Source organism: Petromyzon marinus, chromosome 38 (genome assembly GCF_048934315.1).
Source record: "Petromyzon marinus isolate PM22_M1 ecotype Great Lakes invasive population chromosome 38, UKy_Petmar_22M1.pri1.0, whole genome shotgun sequence".
Classification (NCBI taxonomy): domain Eukaryota; kingdom Metazoa; phylum Chordata; class Hyperoartia; order Petromyzontiformes; family Petromyzontidae; genus Petromyzon; species Petromyzon marinus.
The window spans coordinates 8,399,360-8,422,208 of record NC_133704.1 but is presented as its reverse complement, the minus strand read 5'-3'; the positions used below and the strand labels follow the sequence as shown (position 1 = coordinate 8,422,208).

Below are 22,849 nucleotides of genomic sequence, written 5' to 3'. Positions count from 1 at the left end.
ACAACCCCTTCCCCCCACTCCCCACAACCCCTCCCTCCCCACAACCCCTCCCTCCCCACGACCCCTCCCTCCCCACGACCCCTCCCTCCCCACAACCCCTCCCTCCCCACGACCCCTCCCTCCCCACAACCCCTCCCTCCCCACGACCCCTCCCTCCCCACGACCCCTCCCTCCCCACGACCCCTCCCTCCCGACGACCTCTCCCTCCCCACAACCCCTCCCTCCCTCCCCACCGCACCCCTCGTCTGCCTCCAGGTATTTCCCGCCAGATTCGACGGCTCTAATTGTTACGTCACGTCCGCTCACCCCACACACCCTCCCTCCCTCCCCCTCACAACCCCTCCCCCACACACCCCTTCGTCTGCCCACCCCCCCCAAAAAATTTCCCGCCACGTCCGGCGGCTCACCTCGTCGTCCCTCTTCACGTCACGTCCGGTTAGGTTTCTCGCTCGCGCCAGCTTCGTTTCCGGTCACGCCACGTCCGGCAAACCGGCGGCGGGGGTGGGGGGTGGAAGCGGAGCCGGGAGACTCCGAGCCGAGTGGTGGCCGTAGAAGCCTCCTCGCTTCTTCCTTTAAACTACCCCCTCACCTCCTCATCGCTCTTGTCTCCTTTGGCATCTTCCTCGTACAGCAGACGAGAGAGAAAGAGGAGCGAGGAGGAGAGGGAGAGAGAGAGAGCAACCGAGTGAGTATAAGACGAGTCTGTCTCTCAATAACCCCGTCGGTGTATCCGCTGCGGTGGGCACGCTGTGACTTGATGTGATGATGTTACCGTCTCTACGGATTGTAAGACGCGCTTGTTCTCACCGTGTTTTAAAGTTTACACGGGGGGAGGTGGGGGAGGTGTGTTTTATAATTCGTTGGGTGTATGCGTGTGTGTGTGCGACTCCACTGTTGCAACTATTGTCACCGGTGCATTTTACTTGCCGGAGCGTTTTATAATTGCAGGGATACGGCACACGACTTTCTGTGTAAATGAATGTATGAGACGGGGAAGACTTAACTCGTGAATTAGAAAAAAATATATATCCGTATATGAAGGTTAAGTTTATTAATTCAAACGCATGAGGAAAGTCGGCTTGAACGTCACAGGCTATATGCTTATATTCTTGGTTCTTTCGGTAAAGTCACGTAGAAGGGAAATAATAAAAATAAAACATAATAAAATAAAATTCTCACGACGTTTCGGCCACAACACAAGTAGCCTTCCTCAGGTGAAGAAACAGAACTGTCGGGAAGACAGTGCTCCAGTGAACACTGCCAAGCTTGGCAGCGTCTTTTAAGCTGGGTGGGAGGAGCAGAGCGCCTTGACAAAGGAGTTTACATATCAACAGAAGAATTTAGCATTGAAGTAGCTGTGTTAATGTGAGAGATTAGCAGGATATTAAGGTCAGAAATTAGCATGTAACTGGGAGATTAGCATGATGTTAGTGTGAGAGATTAGCATGTAACTGGTCACGGAAGTAGCTCTGTTAAAGTCAGAGTTTACATATCAACAGAGGCATTTAGTATATTGACGCTAAATAACTGCAACTACCCAACTATCATACAATAAACCGATGTGAAATAACTAAATATAAACTACATCAATATAATCAATGTACTCAATATATTCTCCAATAAGCTGAGCTATTAACATAAAGTAACTGGGTATACACTACACTATATAATGAATACCATCTAGTAAACTGATAAAAAAAACCTAAAATATAAATTACATCAATATTGTCAATAAACTCAATATACTCTCCAATCAGCTGAGCTACTAACAATAAGCCATTATACATTACAATTATGTGCCTAATAATTATTAATTATGAATAATTATTAATTATGAATAATTATTAGGCATAGCCTGTGTTGTTCAAGCTATGCCTAATAGCCGGTCGTCAGGAATTGACACCGCGACAGCCAAGGGGGATGGCGCGCATCCAATTGGAGACGTCGACGGTGGATATGGAGCGGTGACATCCACGTTGATTTTGGGATGGCGACGGTGTATATGGAGCGGTGACATCCACGTTGATTTTGGGATGGCGACGGTGGATATGGAGCGGTGACATCCACGTTGATTTTGGGATGGCGATGGCTTCTGGGACGACCCATTCAGCAGTGGATTGATCTTGACCGTTCTTCTAAACGAAGTGTCAAACCTCGTGTCAGACACCCCCCCCCCCCTACTGGACGTCTGTGAAAAGGAGCTTTAAAACTCATCGGATGACTCAGGTACAAATGAATATTCTGAATTTGCTTAATTGGAATCCAAAGGAATACACTTGTGAGATTTACCTGGTGGGGGATTCTGGGAGGTCATCAAGGCTGTTGTTCTAACAGTGCATTTGGTTTATTCACAAGGGCAAGTGATTGCTCCGAGATAGTGGTTTCCCGAAATCTTTTCAGTAAAATTATCAGGAGAGCCCAACTGAGTTTGAAGACTTGTCTTTCAGGAGGGTCTTCCACTCGAATGTTTAACCGGTTCAACTTATTGAGTGTGAAAAATAAACACATACGAGGAGATAATGCTCTAGGATCTGCACAAATAGATTCAACAATCCATTGATCTACTTCCAGATTCTGGTCTCTTCACGGCCCAAATCTACACCTGATATTCCCAGTTAGTCTCCCATCCTAAGCAATAGCCAGGCTCAACCCTCTTTAGTTTCTGACATTTAACAAGGTCAGGCCCATTTAGGGTGATTTACCTGCAGCTCGGCTGGTTGAGCCCTGGGCTCTTTAGTTCATCTACAATCAAGAGTTCAACCAGCTTAGTTGGTCTCTCTGGGCTAGTGGAGCCCCAGATAGACTGATGCTGACATTCGCTGGTGGTGACTCCAAGCTTTTTCTTAACGCTTGTGTCAGACTTGGGTTAATTTTCGTAATTGCAAACGCAACAGCATTGTGAGATGAAATAAAAATGAGACCGTGATTGCAACACATTATGAATAACACAATTACCATTGTAATTGACCCCAGTTCTGGCCGAAGGACCCTGGAAGCTGCTGTTTTCTCCTCAATTCCATCCCACAGTTGACTCCAATCAAGGAGGAGACCAGTTTCCTGGGGTGAACCAGACTTGGTTGCTGCGATGAGATGAGACGGGGGAAGGCTTGAATCGGCGAAGATATAATGCGGATATGGTTGTGGTAGAGCTCTTGTCTCGAGTGCCAAGGAGGCTGAGGAACACGGCTGGAGGGGTCACATCTGCGCTTTTTAAGTGGTGATGCTGCTTCGATGACATATCTCCTTGTCATCATTGCTGTACCGACTATTGATCTGGGGAAATTGAAACAGGTTCACTAAAATCATTACTTTTCGAACACATAGGACCTCTGTAACCGTGGTTGTATAGTTAGTTATTACGGGGTTTTTTTTAATTTGTGAGATTTGGGCTGTGGTATAGAAAAGGGATGTCGCAGGATCTTCTAACATCGTCTTCACAACAGAACGCACACTTTTGTAACTTGCTGTGGGTGGTTATTGGCTGGCACAACGAATTGAACCCATGTCAACTCGCTCAAGAAGCAAGCACTGTTTCGTTGACAGGAAGACAAAGTGATTGAAAGTAAACCCATTGTAATGCTTTCTATGAAGGTGACAAACTCCTCAAACCAAAAAGTGCATCCAGGTTGCAAATCCGAAGGTGAGATCATGTTCAGGCGTTATGGGAGAACCAATCAATTGATTGTCTTTTGCTGTCTATAAATCACCTTCCGCATATTATTATACTTAAAATTATTTTAAAAGGTCATACAAATTTTGGGCAGATTAGGTCTCCCAAACATAGGAAACTGTGCTATAGCACCATTGTACAATAATGTTTCAATAAGGGCGTTGTACCGTAATTATACGAGTGGGATAGTTGGGAGTGTTAGGGAGCCTCCACTTTGGGATGTTGTGAAACTTATGGGTGTTTCTGGTCAGCTGATCGGCAAGTGAGAGTTAATCTGGGAACGGAACTGTCATGTGAGGTGGGGAGCTCCTGTTACTCTGGACTCTTAATTTGCTAGAAGAGCGAACACTGTGCCAACTTTAGGGGTAGAGCTTTTTCTGGAATGGTGGCCTCCTTATATCCCGAGGGAGTTATGTGCGACCACCACACTTCCGTCCACTCGGCATGTCTTGGCAAGTGGCGGAACTGACCAGTTTCACTTTGCGTGTCGAAGGGCCGATCCTGGTATGCGTAGGCCGGTTATATAACAAGTTGAGTGAAAAGGCTTTGTGCTGTTGAGCTTGATGGATGTTTTCTTTTAAACGAGTTCTACCTCTTTTCAAAAAGTCGCAAACTTATCGACACACTGCTAACATACAGTGTTACTGTCATAAGACACTCATTTACCCAATCCACTGTTGGGCAGTTGCTCGGTGAATGTTAATGTATTTCTGTGTAGATCCATTCACGTATAGTCTGGACCAAATCAGCTAGAATGTGCCTGCTTCCATTAGATATTGGGAGCTAAGCAGGTTTGAGCCTGGATAGTGCTTTGATGGGGACCATCGTGCACAGCACGTTATGGGCTGCTATCACTTTATGTGATGGGCAGTTTAACACATCATATATTCTACTCTATGCTCCCTGTTTTCACACACCCGCACTGACAAGTGTAATAATGTATCGTGAAAATAACCCCCATAACTTGCACGGTATGGGAAACCCTCATGCATCAGAGCATCAACCCTCACTGTAAGCACGCTTGTATAAACTGCACATGGTTTTTGTAAGAGCTCATGCAGCCGTGATTGTGAAACATTAATTAACACACGGAGGACTGTTATATTTTAGGTGTGGATAACAAATGTGCTTGCAAAGTGAAATCCTCCACACGCACACCACACACGCTGCGTGACCGGTGACAGCACTGCACTTTGGTTTGTTGGGTTAGCATCGTGAACCTCACCACCCCATTGCGGACTTTGTGCCTACACACGCAGCCCTGCCAGAATCTGTGGTTTGGCGCTAAAGCAAGTTGCGCGGCCAAATTACGAGTGGGCATTTTGTTTTAAATAGCTACATCCTTCGTGTGCCGTGTCTGCCGCAGGGAAGAGGCTCTTGAGCTCGGGTTGTCCCAGCTCACCCTCGAGAGATTGCAGAGATGGCATCGGGTGGAGGTGCCGGTGAGACCCAGAGGAGAAGGACGCTCTCTGGAACGTCGCAATCACGTAACGGCTTTTCCGCAGGTGCTCCTCGCTCCATCACTCGCTCACATGGGTCACGTCCTCCGTGTGCTTACCTTTCATCTTTACACTCTGGGCATCACTCCTCTGCCCTCTGTTGTCATTGGAGGGCGACTGCCTCCGACTGCCCAGTAGCATCCTTCGCAAACCTCCTCCACAGAGGCCGATCTACGCAACGCTGGTGCCAGTCACCGGTCTTCCGGTTTTCCCCTCCACATTTAGAAACATGTGTCTAGATTATTTTTATGCTGTGGATTTTCACGTGATAAGTCACTTCGTTGAGCTCTCTTCTGTGGCCAGGTCGCTTCTGAAATAGAAGCTAAAGTTTTTATTTAATGCTTTCGTGACTGCAGTGATTCATATTCTTGGTTCTTTTGGTAAAGTCACGTTGAAGGGAAACAATAAAATTAAAAATATATATAAAACAATAAAATTCTCACGACGTTTCGACTGCAACACAAGCAGTCATCATCAGGTGTGAAAACCAACGGCAAGAACATTTGAAAGAAGTGGCGGTTTGTATTTATTTTTAAACGTTTATTTAAAAATAACTAAATAAACACATACCGCCACTTCTTTCAAATGTTCTTGCCGTTGGTTTTCACACCTGATGATGACTGCTTGTGTTGCAGTCGAAACGTCGTGAGAATTTTATTGTTTTATATATATTTTTAATTTTATTGTTTCCCTTCAACGTGACTTTACCGAAAGAACCAAGAATATAGAAGCTAAAGTTTCAGTGGACCTTGCCTAACAAGAAAAAACTAGTTTAGTTTTATTTGGGTGCATATCTTAAAGTTATTTGTTTACCTTGCCTGTAATTTGCACTCCTGTCGTGTTTTTGCATAATTTGTTGTAACTTTCTGACCTGCCCCTATTGGACATCTTTGAAAAGGAGCTTTATTTCTCATCAGATTCCTCCAGTAAAAAAAATTAATATTCTGATTCTGATGTCCAAAATGCCATCATCTCGCACTCATCAGAAACCCAGCAGGGAGCCCACAATTAGTTGTTGGCAACCCAGCAGAGATTTATTTTGGGATCAATTAACCCCCCCTCCCCCTCCATCGGGTTAAAACACTCACGCTGACTTGGAGCATCTTGGGCGGTGTCTGCGTGCGCAGTGGCCGAGCAGCGCGCCGTGCAGGAGCAGCGCGCGCGCGATCGCAAGGAGCGGGACGGGCTGGTGCTGTGGAGGCGGCCGTTCACAACCATTAAATACTTCGTGCTCGAGTGCGGTCTGGAGACGTGCAAGTGGGCCAGTCGGTGAGCACCACCACCCCCACTGACGTGTGATCTCTTTTCCCCTGCGATCTTGCCTCTTGTTTGGAGGTGGTCGTGGTGGCGGCGATGAGTGGTTGCAGCTCAGGATGTAACGATCCGTGGCCTTAAACATCATCCCGATGCTTACAATGATTTGCACTTATAATAAACTTCGATTCGCTACATCGTTCATATTAATCATTATTTAAATAACAAAAAACTCGCACATTATTTGTATCCCTTTGTCAATCCACTGCTGGATGTAGGTCTCCCCATGTAATTTTGGTAATTGGGGATGTTGCGGGAGGGGGTGACCAGGACCAGTTTAAATATCACTCTCCATTGACGTTCACCGCACTTTCGGCCCGGCAAGCCAAGTTCAAATCCCGCTCATGCCCAATAGCAGTGGCAAATATATGTGCTGATCCTGGGCCTCGCCTCGGTCGACTCACCCTTAAATGCGTACCTAGTGCAATATGCAAAGATTACTGTCTTCCACCACCACCCCCTTAAACCATCCCAACATGGTGGGTATGTGGATGTAAATGTGTGCTGCTGGCCACCCATCCTCTCTTGTGCCGTGCTGGCCTTCATAGGTGCTCGCTAACGGAACTTTCCCAAATAATCTGTTACAAGCTATGCGGGTGTGTGGGGGGGCGTCTTTGTCTTTGTGTGTGCGTGGTGTGGCAGGCTGTGGGCACGGAGAGGTGTTGTAACGCTCTTCCTGTTGATGCTCGCTGCTCTTACTGCTGCTTACTATGCCGAGGGGGAGCACCAGGAGGTGAGGCTTCCCCGCATCCACCGGAGCATCTCAAAGGGCATTGATGTTCTCTCTGGCAATTGTATGACAATCGTCTCCAGAAATCTTCACCCATCAGCAGTTGCTCTACTGTCAATAGGCGCTGTTGATTTTACCAAACCTGGGTAAATCTCATCGCGCATCCCCCTAGTGGGCAACGGAGGTGGTTGCCTTCCAATGAGATGACAAACCGATGGCACAACACTACCAGACGGAGGCTCTGTGCTCTGTAGACCAATCATTGTTCATCCAAAAAACTGCTTTAATTGGCTATACTAGGCGTCGGCAACCTGCAGCTCCGGAACCGCATGTGGCTCATAAAAGGGACTGCTTAGAGACGTTATTTATTAAGAACCGCCTCGCATTCACATACGTTGCGGCTCTTGAGATATTTAGTTAAATGGTTATTTTTGTTATTTTGGTTGCCGAACCCTGGGCTACAAAACTCCATACCAAGTTGGCGTAGTGGCTCATTTTAAATGCATTGACGGCAATAATTGCCGTAAAACATGTTTAGTGGCATCTCGGCCTTAACAAATGACATGCAATCATAATAAGTTGTGGAACGGTCCATGCGTGAGGATCACCTTGTGCCAGGTTTGTGGATGGATTTTGAAAACCCTCGAGTATTTTCTAACTGTGCAATGCAGTTTCTTAGTAATTGTTGTCAGCCAACAGTCTCTTTTCTGTATTAACAGCTATCACTGTTTTCTAGCTGCTGTTGCTTTTACAAACGTATGCCTGTGTTGTGGTGCGTTACTGTTTTGCGTACTATGTTGTGTTAAGCGTTTGCATACTATACCGTGTTAAGCGCCAAGCGGATGCGTGCGCCGTGTGGTATGAAGAGTGCTCACTCATGTGCCGTGTTATGTGGGACGTGCTCGCAGTTCGTACGGAGCACAGAGAAGAAGATCCTGTGGTGTGCCTACTGGGTCGGCCTGGGCATCTTATCGTCGGTCGGGCTGGGCACGGGGCTGCACACCTTCCTGCTGTACCTGGTGAGGGGTCCCCAGCGATGTCCCGTCACCATCTCCATATCCACTTGCCTAAATCGTGTCCTCGCAGTTCTTACAGGCGCCTGAGAATTACGGCCAACTCTCTCTCATCTCTCTCTCTCTCTCTGCTTTATCTCACTTTGATCTCAATGATTTGTATCCCTTGTTTACAGCTCCGCTTTTCTCTGCCGCTTGTTTCCTTCTCTCTTTCATCTGCCTATAATCTCGATCTCTCTGTCTCGGCTGGCCGTATCTCTCGCAAGGCAACTGCCAGGAGCATTCGCCAGGCCAAACATGGCTTGCCGGCTGCCATTTGCAAGATGCCGCTGAACCCTTCTCGCTGGCGTCTAACCTGGTTGTTGAGTTTTTATTCACGCGATCCGCTCCCCGCCCCCGCCTCTGCACCCCACCCCCGCCAGGGCCCCCACATCGCGTCGGTGACGCTGTCGGCGTACGAGTGCGACTCGGTGGACTTCCCCACGCCTCCGTACCCCGACGAGATCATTTGCCCAGAGAGCGAAGGACTCAACGTGCCCATCTCCATCTGGACCATCATGTCCAAAGTCAGGCTGGAGGCCTGCATGTGGGTATGGTTCGCACCAACAGCCCGAAAGCCATCATCGAAACAACTTAACATCACGCCTCATCTCAACCATTTCATGCGCCCTGCTGCAGTTGCCACCAAATGGGACCCCGAGTGGCAGCTGTCTCTGTGCGGCACAAGGTGAACGCAGCACCTGCCTTGAAAATACGTATTAGGGGGGCCATATTGCTTTGTGGTTTTTCCCAATGAATTAATTTTGCAAGTTTCGAATTTGGATAATTGAATCCACCAGCACACACATGGTATGCCCTATGACGAATGACGTCGTTAATAAACCCGAAGTATTAACCAGGACGGTCTCCGGGCTCGAACTGCAAACCTCATTGATTACATTGATTTTATTTTGTGTATAAATCATGGCTGCTGATGATGATGAAATGTGTTAAAATAATGGGATACCGTTGCCTGTGACCATAGCGCGTGTGGAGCAATCCGCCGAGCAAAACTGACTGCACCGCCGTTGTTGCACCAAGAAGTTTTATTTTTTCTCTCTTTGCGGCCGCACCTCGCACGCTATGGCTCCTCACAGCGTGCGCACGCGCTAACCCACGCGCTAACCCACGCGCTAACCCACGTGCTAACCCACGCGCTAACCCACGTGCTAACCCACGTGCTAACCCACGTGCTAACCCACGTGCTAACCCACGCGCTAACCCACGCGCTAACCCACGCGCTAACCCACGCGCTAACCCACGTGCTAACCCACGTGCTAACCCACGTGCTAACCCACGCGCTAACCCACGCGCTAACCCACGTGCTAACCCACGCGCTAACCCACGCGCTAACCCACGCGCTAACCCACGCGCTAACCCACGTGCTAACCCACGCGCTAACCCACGCGCTAACCCACGCGCTAACCCACGCGCTAACCCACGCGCTAACCCACGCGCTAACCCACGCGCTAACCCACGCGCTAACCCACGCGCTAACCCACGCGCTAACCCACGCGCTAACCCACGTGCTAACCCACGTGCTAACCCACGCGCTAACCCACGTGCTAACCCACGTGCTAACCCACGCGCTAACCCACGTGCTAACCCACGCGCGCCTGCGGCCGTGCATGGCTACAGGGCGCTGGCACGGCTATCGGGGAGTTGCCGCCGTACTTCATGGCGCGGGCGGCGCGGTTGTCTGGGTGCGAGCCGGACGACGAAGAGTACCAGGAGTTTGAGGAGATCCTGGAGCACGCGCGGGACTCGCAGCAGGTACGCACACGCGTGCACATGCACACGCGCGCGTGCACACGCACACGCAACGAGAACAAGAACAACAACAATTGTTGTTTGGCGGTGATGTCATCACGAGGCTTGTGCCAGACTAGACGCACCTTGAGGCCACGTGAAGTTTCGAAGGCTCGCCAGTAGAGGTCACGGGACAGACGCAGGTTCCTTTGGTAAACTGACTAATAGCCGCCTGACGCTCCGCCCGTTCTCGTGAGTGCTGCTCCTCTGCCCTCCGTAGTTATTGGAGGGCGACTGCCTCCAACTGCACGGTAGTGTCCTTCACGAACATCCTCCACATTGGCCGATCTAGACAATGCAGGTACCAGTTATCGGTACGTCCAATCAGCTCCGCATCATCCTTCTGTACCACATCAGTCCATCTCTTCTCTAGCGTGTACCACGCATATGCCCATACACGCACGAATAACTTGCATGCACAAAGGGCAAAGATCTCCCTCGATAGCTTGAACACACTGTTGGGGAAAATGCTGTGAGCGAGTACCTAATGAAAGCTGGCAACAGTGCACATTGGGTAGGTGTGTCTAGCAGCTTATCTGGCCGTGTTTGTCTCCCCAAGTGGTGATATTTACACACTGCCCACCACGTACTCGTTTAAGGCTGAATTAACCTAGGGGAGATTCCGGACCGGTTCAGATACCTGTCGCTGATATTGGCTGTGAGCGGGAATCGAACTCAGGTGACCAAATTCGTAGCGTAGGGCGCTAACCATGACACTATCGCTTCCAGCACATGCACGTCTACACACACACAGAAGACGGTTGAGATATGTGTTGTCGTTGGTTTGAGCCGTAGCAGGCAATCAAACTTGGGTGGCAAAAAAATAATTGAGCAGTGCACTCACTGTTATGATACTGCCTCAGGGAATCATTATTATGACTACGACATCACGAATGTATGCACCCACACATACATACCGGGTCACCTTTGAACAATGGCTTCTTAGCTCAATGGGCCTATCCAAAACTAAACCGACTGATGGACACAGATGATCCATGGCAAGTGGATACTTAACACCCACGTTGGTGCTCGCTAACGGCACTTGCTCGCTGGGATTAGACAACGTAGAGCAGGTTTAGAATACGTCATTCTAATTGTTCAGAAAAGTAAGTGGGGCTTGGGCAGGACACGTCGCGAGAAGGGAAGATGGCCGGTGGTCAAGAATAAGACCGGAGCGGCGGCCAATTGGTAGGCAAGGGACGCGGTGGCGAGATGTTAATTACTTCACATCCCGACCTTGACGCCTGTAATATTTGGAGTTTGCATGTTCTCCCCGTGGTCGCGTGGATTTTTCTCCGAGTCCTCTGGTTTTTCCCTCTACATTTAAAAACATGCGTTTAGACTATTTGACCGCAATAAATGATCAGCCACTTCGTTGAGCTATCATTTAAGGCCAGGTCACTTCTGAAAAAGAGCTGTATCGGTCAGTGGGCCTTACCTGGTGAAAAAAAATTGCTTGCTAGACAACGCCTACTGCAACGAAATGCAGGAGCTAAGTTGATTGACAATGACTCGGGGGAGACCTTCATCCAGCAGTGAATCGATCATATCTGATGATGATCATCTTTGTCTTGTATGCATGTCCGTGTGCTGTGTGCAGGACCTGGGCACGAGAGCCAAACTGGCCATGCAGCACCTGGTGCAGCGTGTCGGATTCTTTGGCATCCTGGCATGCGCCTCGGTACGGTCCCGCCCAGCTCCTCCGACCCGTGCCCTCGCCACAGTCTCACAATGTACCCAGCACCTCACTCACGAGAGAGACGGTTACATCGGTAATTTGTGCATAAGTCACATTACTCCGGTGATTTGTAATTAGAATGTTTGTTTTTCCCTGGCTCTGCCCCGTGCAGATTCCCAACCCGCTGTTCGACCTGGCTGGCATCACGTGCGGCCACTTCCTGGTCCCCTTCTGGACGTTCTTTGGAGCAACGCTCATCGGCAAGGCCATCATCAAGATGCACATACAGGTGAGGTGTTCGTGTGGGGCTCGGGGTCCGGGCACTGAGTCGGCACAGCTGAGATCCTGGGATCGAATCCAGACAGCCCACCCGTGATTTAAAAAACTGGGTTCTCAATTGTAGTGAGTTGATGGTCTCAGCCCGCTCACCAATGACTGTCTGATAAATCTCGTGTCATCCCCCATGACTTTGTGTTGACAGATGGCTTACAACTTTTACGATCTTCAACATCTGCCATGGAGAGTCTCGTCTAACTGCTCGTATTGTTCGAACGGCTGCAAAAAAAATACTCGTAGGAAATATTTTATAACCTAATTTGGCTCTGCGACTAACACCTGACGTACGCACGACTCCAGCTGTGCTATCGGAGTCAACGTCATGGGACAAAGTAACTGTTCTGATCTCGCACGGAAGCAGTGCAACCGTTTGTGTTTGAGAGTGGCCCACAGAAGCGGGCGTTGGAGAGATATCTCCGAAATCTCTTCAAGTGCACTCTGGTCCACACAGCAGAGGGGGGGGGGGGGGGTGGGGATGTAGCCCTTTCTCAGCCGCTATTCTAAGCAAAGCAATGTTTGTCATTTGATGAATAAACCTATGTTTGAATTTCCCGGAGCTGCGATGTAGGCAAATTAAGTGCCAAACCGAATTTAACGTCCAGTACGGCACACCGGTGTGTTGAAGCTAGTTGTAATTACTGGCGAAACGCCGTACTCAGATTGTAAATGTTGTGGCTTTGCTCTCCAACACACCGGTGTGCTGTACTAGTGACGAATTGGCATGTTCTGTTTGCTGGTTTATCCAGGATGTTTCTGTTGCGCGTAGTCGCTTTAAGATGTTCTCTGTTCATATTTTGTTTGTTGCGGTTGCACCCGACTCAAGAGCCGCATGGCTCACAGGGCTATACCTAATAAATTAAACTAGAAACGTGACAACCCTTACTAGTTGGCTGTGTCGGGTGGTGGCAGGTTTTAACGACACATTTATATATTTACGCGATCTAACCCAAAAAAGCTCTATCATGGATGTGTTAAACCGAATTTAACGTGACGGTGTTTTGTGTACAGTCATCGGTTGGCAATTGTGAGATCATAAACTCCCTACACTTGAGAACTCCGTTCATTCGCAGGCGGTTGGCTGGATTCGAACCCAGGTGGACAGTGGCGTTGGGATCTGCCGGTTTCCTCGCGGATGTTTAACCGACGCTCCTTGTCTTTTCTTCCGTGCGTTTTACAGAAACTCTTTGTGATCATCTGCTTCAGCAAGCACATAGTGGAGCAGATCGTGGGTCTGATCGGGTAGGTCCTCCTGGGGTTTTCTTGATACACCTATTTTCCACTGTACAACCGAGCCACAGCCGTGCCATGCTGTGCCAGACTGCCATGGCTCAAGAGGCGCCGGGTTGTTGTTTCTTTTCCCACTGCAGAAGCCGCTGAGCCATGCCCACTGACGTCCCGAACCCCAGTAGAAAATCGGCCAAATCGACCACACTTCGTCCAGTACACCTCTCACTATGGCTGTGGCTACCAGTCACATGCCACCACCAACTCCAGTTGACATGTGACCCAAATAATATTCTGTGGAAAAATGAAACCATGGTATGAAGCGTACACCCGAATCTTGGAAGAACAGTTCCAGTGTTCATATTCTTGGTTCTTTCGGTAACGTGTTGCAAGTGTTGCAGTCGAAACGTCGTGAGAATTTTATTGTTTGTTTATTTTTATTATTTTATTGTTTCCCTTCTACGTGACTTTACCGAAAGAACCAAGAATATGAATCCCCGCAGTCACGAAAGCTTTAAATCAAAATTCAGTTCCAGTGTTGTTGTTTTTTTTTCTGAGTGCGCTCTCCCCTGCCCTTGTTCTCTCTCCCCCTTCCGTCGCAGCTCCGTCCCGTCGGTGGGGCCGATGCTGCAGAAGCCGTTCCGCGATTACCTCGAAGCCCAGCGACTCAAGCTGCACCACAAGCCCGGCACCGCCTCCTCCACGGTAACGCAACGCCAAAGATCCCCCTGTTTTAGCCGTACAAAACTTTCAGGGGACAAATGCTGTTAGCGAGCACCTGCTCAGGCTGGCGTGGCAGACTGGGTGGTGGTGCGGCCGGCTGGCCAGCACCATCCTCGGCTGGCTTTGACATTCAATTTTTTTAAATGTATCTCGGGAAGTTTCCAGAACTGACCTGGATGCTACTTTGCCACCGATATTATCCATGGCTGGGAATTAGACCCAGGTCGCCGGGGTGATAGTGCACTGTCCTAGCAACTGCAAAGTAAAAAAGATAAATATCCCCCGCGGATAGTCTTATAGACTTGGGGCACGTGCTTTTAGCGATCACCTAAGGCTAAAACTGTGCAAAAACAGTGTCCTACTGAGGAACGAAATATATAATGGGCAACGTTTTGGACAGGGGCCCTCCTCTGAAGAAGGGCCATTGCCTGAAATGTCGTCTGCTGTATATTTTCTGCTCTTTCGGGCAGTGTTCTTGAGAGATGTGTTGTGTTTTTATTGCTTGTGCTCCACTGCCAAAGCAGTAGCGCAACAAAATGTTGTTCACTTGTGTTTGCGTTGAGGTCGTTGCATGGCGAACCGGAGTGCTATACCTAGTGCGCCGGCTTCCGCGGTTGTGCTGCCATGCACGCTGAGCGAAACGTCGGACATCGTTGCCAAACGACACAACGCGCCACAGCCAGAAAACCGCATCGGAGAGCTGTGCGTTTACCCCCCCCCGCCCCCTTGCTCTTGTTGGGTGTCACGTCACAGGGCGATAGCTGGCTGTCATGGGTCTTCGAGAAGGTGATCATCGTGATGGTGTGCTACTTCGTGCTGTCCATCGTGAACTCGATGGCGCAGAGCTACGCCAAGCGTGTGCAGCAGCGTCACGCCCTGGAGCAAAAGGAAAAATGATCGCCCATCCCTCTGCCCAACGCTCTCTCCTGTCAAAACCCGCTGTCCCGCCGGCCCGCTACTCCTGCCGACCCGCAATCGAGAGCGTCTCTCCGAACGACTCGTCCCGCTCATCGTCCACGCCCCGGCCACACGCAGCTCCCTGTAACAAACATCGCGATGGAACGGTTTAGTGGTAAGTGAGGCAGGGGGGAAGGCTGGTCCCCCGGTGGCCACGGTGGGAGAGTAAAGGAATTTAGTAAAAAGTAAAGAAACCTGAACACTGCCATTAATGATGACGTGGAACATTTATGTAAAGAAGCAGCTTTTTGTAGAAAGCTGTTTTTCCAAGGCTCCGAAACAATTCCCGTGTAAATTTCAAATGTCTTTTAAACGCGACGTGTATGCCGAGTGGCTTGCCAGAAAACGCAAGGTCCGTCTAAAACTGGAAAAGGTAGATGTCGAGAAAGAAAAAACCTTGGTGATGCGGAAGTCCGACTGAAAGGGCTTACTTGCCAGGCTTTTGGCTTGAGGAGTGAATTTATGTCTCCTGACACTAGAGGCATAAACAAGCACCATGGGTCTGCACCGGATGATATTATTATTTATGGGATAGCAGCCGCGGTAATTCATGCACGAAATTAATGATGACGACAGTTACCCCGACATTCAAATCTTTTTTTCCCCCCGCGTTAAACCGTCATGTCTGCTTTCTCGACGGTGATTGTGAACGGCTGCTCCGCCGTGGTTTGTAGCCGTTCTTTATTTTGGCTAATTGAACATAGAGTGGAATATTCTTTCTTCGGCAGTTGGAACGTAGTGGGGACACGCTTAGCAACTCCAGCACAGGCATTTGAACGTAGCCTGACAAACAGTTCGCCTGTAGACTTGTTACATCATGTGGCCCTGAAACAGCTGTTCGGTCAGCTCTTGAAATACCCCAGCGCTGGACGTGACATTTGTGATGTGACATGAATGCCTGTGTCCTGGTTTAGATCTAGGGTTTCCACCTCCGAGGTACAAAAAAAAACCCAGGACACATCATGAGTAGAATATCTCACGGTACCAGAAGATGGGGGGGAATGCTTAATACATGGTCTTGAGTGGTTTATTATTAACCGACTGACAAAAAAAATCCTACTTTTAACGTCCCCATAAAAGACTCGGGAGATTCCAGGACAGCAGCTACCTCTACAAGAGGACGATCCTGGGAAAACCAGGGCAGGTGGCAATGCTGGTTGTAGAATGTTTGAAAATTCTTTAATGGATCAGCGTGTAGGCCTTCTCTGGCCTTGGGACTCGACACATTAGACCGGAGAGTCTTGTTCGTTAAATACAGTAATAATAGTCCTAATTAAATATCCATTAGCATGAGAGTTTTCATCACCCGCTAAAGAGGGCTGTGATTTATCAATGGTTAATAAAGACCTCTATTTTATAGTAAACAATAGTGATTTATCAGCCTCCTTGATTTCCGCTTGTTGATTTTTGTTTAGAAGGTATTTTCGTTGGACAAATACTTAATGTTAATCCGAGGCAATTTTTGCTTTGCATAACATTGGGTGGCATTCGTCTTGTTAAAGGTAGACATCGGTTAGGGAGTTGCAATGCTTGCCGGGCAGAAGACTGTAAACTGAACGGTATCGTTACGTGGCAGAGACCGAACTCATTAAAAAGTAGAGCCTAATCTCATAATTAAAACGCTGAGCTGTGCAGGTTACGCCTGCAGAATATTGTAACACTAATTTTGGAGACTCATATTGGGCTACTTTTCAAACTATAAAGTATAGTTTATAAAAACATAAAAATACATGTGAAGAGCTGTAAGTATTTTACATCGCGAAGGCGAAATGGCTTCCATCTGCTCTGTAAAAAAAAAGGAAAAGGTTTTTTTTTCCCCCACAACTAATTGTCGCACAACAACTCGAATAGCGCTTCTCCACTGCACAACCGAGCTGCACCAGCTGGGGCTCTGCCAAGCCAGTCTGGAGTCACCAGGTTTTCTTCTTTTTCCCAACTTGCAGAAGCCGAGCTGTGCCGGTGACGTCACACGCAGTGAACGTATCGCACAGCTGTCAACCCCTTATCAGTCCCTACCGTATTACAGACCAATTCCAGACCTTATTGGTCACCCCGTGCCCCTTATAATTCTCAACGTTCATCCTACAAATTCCCATCACAAGGGAGAAACAAACACAAATAGCCAAAAAAATGTTTTACTCAATTTCCTTATACAAGAAGACGGGTAAACCGTATGGGTTGACAGGTACGGTATCGAGACTCATGCAGATGATGTGGTGATGCAACACGATGATGCAATGAACCCGTCGTTAGTGGCGCCCTCCGGCCCTGCCTGGCCCCGAACCATATTCACACACGTCTGTTGGGACCCAGCATATCACGGTGTGGTTTTTGGCTCGGCACGGCAAATATTCAGTGGAAAGGTGCCCACACCACGAGGGCCTCCCCACCCCCCTCCCACCACACTGGCTCGGCTCCTCAGTGCTAGTGGAAAAAGGGTATCGGTGGCCAGGTTTCCTTTGCTAGGGGAGTTCAGGTTAACCCTGACAGTGGAGAAAATTAGTTCTTCATACCTACCTGTGTGGGGGGGATCCCCTCCTGGTTATTTGTCATGCTGAAAATTCAACAGATGTGAGTTGGCTGTGTGTGAATAACTACGCATACTGGTTACTCAGATCGGTGCCAAGTGGCTAAACGAGTATGTTTGCCGCCAGACTGACCCGCCTTCTGGATGTTGGATTGCAAAGCGTGTGGCGGAACAATTTGGATTGTGTTACCCGAGTACAGCAATGCGATCTGTCTCACGACTAAGGAAAGGGTAGCTCTGATGTTATTTCATTGGTTAGGCTGTATCTCTTTTAGAAGCTTCCAATGCACGTGGAGTGAAACCCCTGCAGACAGCGTGCCAAACAGCACGCGGTACAACCTAAAAACACATCGGAGAGCCACACAGTGCAGCTGCGGATATAAAATTACGCAGGAGTACTCGGCAAAGTACGGATACATACTCGTGACGGTCTGTAACGGTTTTATGCCGAAGGCACTTGCTTCAAATGTACGATCCCTAAATTAAACCATTTCAACAATGTTCTGTTTCGGCGAAACTTTGAACACCCTTTATTTCACAAAAATGAGAAATCCAATTAATGAACAGCCGAAGACTACGCTGTGAAATGCGTGCGACATGAACAGGTGACAAGCGGACACGAAGTTCTGCACATTAAGAGGCCGGCGTTAAGTGCGAGGGTTGGAACTGCGGCGCTCTATCCATTGTGCATTTATCTGCGAAATAAATTCACCGATTGTTTCTGTGTGGCGTGTTGAGATGCGCGTTGCGGTTAAATCGCTCTACGAATTCAAATGATTGATTTTGCACAGCTGTCTCGCGCGTCTGCCTGACCTCGCACGGTTAAAGCGCGGCTCACGTGACCATTTTATCGCCACACGGGAGTCTTAACGTTCTTCAAACCCAGGCGCTGGTGCCGCATGCAAGTGTGGATTGGCACTTGCTTATTACGGCAAGAACTACGTTTTCACGAGTCGTAATCTCGCGTTCGGCGAGTGGTTCACCTGGCTGCCGGAGTGCATCGCGTTGCGATACTAGGCTACAATACCTTTAACTTGCCAGCGATTATATCCCATTGCTCAACGTTCGCCCCCTTTCTTCACGACTACATCTTCAATGCGTTTGGCTCCGGACGACTGCGCCGAGTTACTCGACGCTGCGCCTCGTCGCGCGCCAAGCGCGTTCGTTGCCTTGCGAGGTCGTCATTTTTCACAAGGCAAACGTGTGTTGTATTTATTTCTGGTGGAATGCAACGTTAAAACTTGAAAATTAAAATTGGTCCTTGATCACTGTTGCCGTTGCCGTGGTGGTGTTTTGCTCCGTCTGCCTTCGTCGAGAGTGGCACTGCTGGATCAGGACTTCCGCGTGTGCCTCGTGGGTCGTGGGGGTTGGCTGACCCATACTTCAATATTCCGATCAGTGCGGGTTGCTGAAGGCGTGGAGCATGGATGTGGGAACTTAGTGCTCTACAAGAGTGTGTGTCTGCTCCATTTCCCACTACGCTCGACACCATAGCCCCTGGTCAGTAAGAGCACTAAAACATTCACAGCATCATTGCCCATTCACTCTTCCGTTTGCTCAATCCCTTTGGTGAGTGCTGGTCCGATTTCAACAGAGTACGGGTGAGCATCCCATACCATTTGTGTCTCCACGTGTAACCGGTTAATAATTTACAGCCGCTTTTGTCAGTCCACAGCTGGATGAATGCGGTTTCCGCATGCCGTGTCGGTCTTTTTTTTTACATCACCGCGCCACTCACTTGGTTAATTTTATGAAGCACGGGAAGGTGTCCAATGAATGTTTCAGAGATAACTTGGCAAATGGGATTAGTCACGGTCTTGAATTGAAACTCTGCTGGCCGGGTTCATAACCACTTCGCCTGACCGCTCCCCCCCCATGTATAACCAATTGCCAAAGACGAAACCATTAATGATGTGAACGTGATGTGAACGTTAGTCAAGCTTGCGGGTGTCGGGCAAGATTGTAAGTCTACTTAAGTGCTTAAAATAATCGAGCGGCCATGGTGTATCTACTGCTGGATAAAAGCCCACCCCCCATGGCATCTCCAACTCCCATCGTCCTGCAATGCCACAATCCGGCTAGCGCACGTGAAATCGTATTACTCCCTAGCTCCGGTGGTTGTCCTTTAAGGCAGCAGCAGTGGTTCTCAGACTTTTTTGGGGCTACTTTAACGTCGTGAGAATTTTATTGTGTTATTTTATTTTATCAATTTATTATTTTATTCTCATTCTACGTGACTTTACCGAAAGAACCAAAGAAGATACTTTACCCCTTGTTGGATTTTGTTTCAACCGAGTATAATACCCTCACCCCGATTGCCTGACCCAACACGGTGCTGAGAAAGGAATGTGTGAATTAATGAACGTCAATATTTTAACCGATTGTCCATTTTTGTGAGGTATCCTAACTGGCTCGTGACCGCAAGCGGATGAAACTAAATCCAACGGAGGACCCTCTTGCCTGCTGTCACGCAAGTTGTTCACGCTGGCTGGTTACTCTTAGGAAATCAACATTGTTTACGATCAACGTCTTTAGAGGGGTCTTTTACACCATCCAAGGGTACCGTTACGGATTCAAAGTTTATCATAGTTATTTTATATTGGCATATTTGCACACGATTATTCACCAGTGACTCATCGTGTATGGCGTAATTTCACACATTTGTAAATCCCCTTACGTAGGCCTCGGCAAGGTAAGGTAATTTACCCTTTTTACCGGGTAAAAGGGTAAAGGTGCCCACAATGCCGAGAGGTAAGGTAAAGGGTAGGGTAAAGGTAGCGCGAAGTATTTCCCGGTAAATACCTTGTTTACCATGAATACCTTGTTTACCACTCGCTAAAAGCTCCGTGTCGCAGTCCGTGGCCTCCATTTAAAATTTGAATCATCGGGCGTATTCTATATGAATAAAGCGCTCTACCTAGCATTTACCTGTTACAAACCTTTTTCATGTGTAGTAGTACCCCAGTAATTACCCTGTAATCGGGTAATTTGTATGGGGTAAGGGTAAAAGGTAGGGTAAAGGTCGGCTCGTTGCTTTTGACCTTTTACCTTACCTTGCCGAGGCCTACCCTTACGTACCCCCCCCACCCACCCCCCCCTGAGACATTGCCACGTGTACCCCCAGAGGGTCTGCGTACCCCACCCCGGTTGAGAACCCACTTGCCCCAAAGGCAAGTTATCCTGTGGTTGCCGTTGTGATCGTCGGCTTTGTGTCGGTCATCATCCCTCCTGGCGCGATGTCTTCATGCGTGCCGGGGCTCTTGATCCGCGTCTTGGAGTTGTTTCTGGGTTGCGATGCCCGTCGTGCCCGTCTCTCCGCGCGTTTTATTCGTTCGGCTCTCTCGTTTTGGGCATTCTTTGTCGGTGTCCGTGCTCACGACATCAACAAAGTTTGGTTTCTTGAGCACGTTCCGCTTGAACGCGACGCAGCGGTGAGATTGCGTCGACTTTGTGGGCTCGACAGCATGGATCGGTGTTAGGAAATGAACAAGTCACAGCAGGTAAGTGGGGTGTCTACGCTCTTTTGATTGAAACCCTTGGGGCACATTTTTGGTCTGTTGCTTTCTGTTACAGAAGTTTAGTTTTTTCAAAGCACTCCGTCGTTTTACAAGACTTTCTCCACACAGCAATCATTGATATTATACCGCCTTGCTCTGGGCTAACATTTGCAATTACCAATCTTTTTTTTTCACTGCTGTCATGCTCCTATTGTTTATACCACCTTGGGTCACATTGTTCGCAATATTCTCCAATTTATATTATTTTTCTCATGGTTTCACAGCTATGCGTGTGTATGTTATTTTTTTGCTCGGCATTTTCATCTTACGTTATCACTCCTCGGTCCTCATTAACCATTTTGCGCTTTCAGAAAATATGGAACGTTGGACCATACTTGATTTGGAGCTTTCGCGACTGCAGGAATTACTCTTTTTTGTAAAGTCACGGAGAAAGAATAAATTTGAGAGAGAGACGTTGGACCATCCCCTGTGTCAACGTCCCACGCTTGTTTGACACAAACTGTTCATTAAATCGAGGAACCTGGAATAGACGTGGGACAGGTGTTCAGCAATAACCGCCATGGGATGTTCGGAATTGAGGTTTATTCTTGTTGACAGCATCATATTAGTACAGCATGCACAAGTGTTGTTGATTTTTCGCCATTGCCATGTGGAATGACAGTATGAAATCTGCCCAGTAAATTTAACAAAAACGGGTAACATGCAAAACCCATTATACTTTTAGGGCAGTTCATATAGTACGTTACTGGATTTTTTTTGCGTTAGAATGCTTAAAACGAGTAATTTATATAATCCACGGTTATTAATGCACTCAATTACAATTGGTATCATCTGTCATGAGACACCAATTCTCAAAAGTAAAAAAAAACTCAATTAGTAACTAAAACTTAACTACTGTGTCCGATTACTCAAACACCAAAAACATTTTTCCCAGCGAAACATACTGCCTTACTAATGTGGTACCCACCGCCCTCTATTCAGAAGCGACAACACCCAGTGCGACAGATGACGATGCCGTCACAAACTACCGTGTATATACACTGAACTTTTTTCACACCATACATAGCCAACCGTGCTATTCGGAGTTGCGAGAGCACAACAAGCCAAACACAAAGCAGTTGTAAAGAAATGGGTTTTGAATGTATAATTTAAAAGTGCATAGATCCCATAGTTTCATAAAATCGGAAGAGCGTTCCAGACGGCCGCAGAAGCGCATCAAGAGACTCGACGTGTCTCGGAAGTGAAGGTTTCGATTCGAGTTCAAGTCTCACCCACAAGACTCAATGATGCCACTCCCTCACAGAATGTATTTATACTGGAGGATTCCGATCTAATCTATAAAGCTATTTTTCACATGTCCAGGAGGGGATAGGTCAGAACGTTACAATACAAAAAACCACAAGAGGAGCCCCAAGTATAGGAAAGGTAAACAAATCACATGTACAGCAGCACCTCCTCCTTGCGTCCCATGTTTTCCAACAAGAACGTCGGTCTTTCGAGTGTGGCCTGCTCCGTGTGCCGAAATCACGTCGCTGTACGATAGGTGACTAGGCATGTTCCTCGGATGGCATCCCCCCCCAGACTTGAATTCACTTCCACTGGAGATTCGCTCTGCTGACCGTCCCCACACCCCCCTCCCCTGTCCGGCGGCACATGTGAGAAGAGCGATGACTTTTTTTTTCCCCAAACCCGTTCGCGTTATTCGTCCAGTAATTCCATTGATAATTTGTACTCGATTACATGAATTAGGTAACCACGGTGGCGAGATGTTAACGGCCTCGCCTGGTATACAGGTTGTGGGTTCGCTACAGA

At 48.2% G+C, this 22,849-nt stretch overlaps 1 protein-coding gene across 1 annotated transcript; it reads left to right on the top strand.

Annotated features, from left to right (window-relative positions):
• Positions 1 to 407: 407 nt before the first annotated feature.
• On the top strand, positions 408 to 18,792 carry VMP1 (vacuole membrane protein 1). Its single transcript, XM_032967712.2, has 12 exons — positions 408 to 685; positions 5,037 to 5,175; positions 6,297 to 6,438; positions 7,126 to 7,216; positions 8,122 to 8,232; positions 8,649 to 8,816; positions 9,904 to 10,038; positions 11,675 to 11,755; positions 11,925 to 12,041; positions 13,266 to 13,327; positions 13,915 to 14,017; positions 14,789 to 18,792. Exons 2-12 carry the CDS (start codon positions 5,091 to 5,093, stop codon positions 14,930 to 14,932), a joined length of 1,239 nt encoding a protein of 412 aa, XP_032823603.2. The 5' UTR covers positions 408 to 685; positions 5,037 to 5,090; the 3' UTR covers positions 14,933 to 18,792.
• Positions 18,793 to 22,849: the final 4,057 nt, after the last annotated feature.

Coding starts and splice junctions, on each gene's coding strand:
- VMP1 (XM_032967712.2), top strand. CDS start 5,091: ATGGCATCGGGTGGAGGTGCCGGTGAGACCCAGAGGAGAAGGACGCTC. Junction 7,217..8,121: donor CCGAGGGGGAGCACCAGGAG/GTGAGGCTTCCC, acceptor ACGTGCTCGCAG/TTCGTACGGAGCACAGAGAA. Junction 8,233..8,648: donor ACACCTTCCTGCTGTACCTG/GTGAGGGGTCCC, acceptor CACCCCCGCCAG/GGCCCCCACATCGCGTCGGT.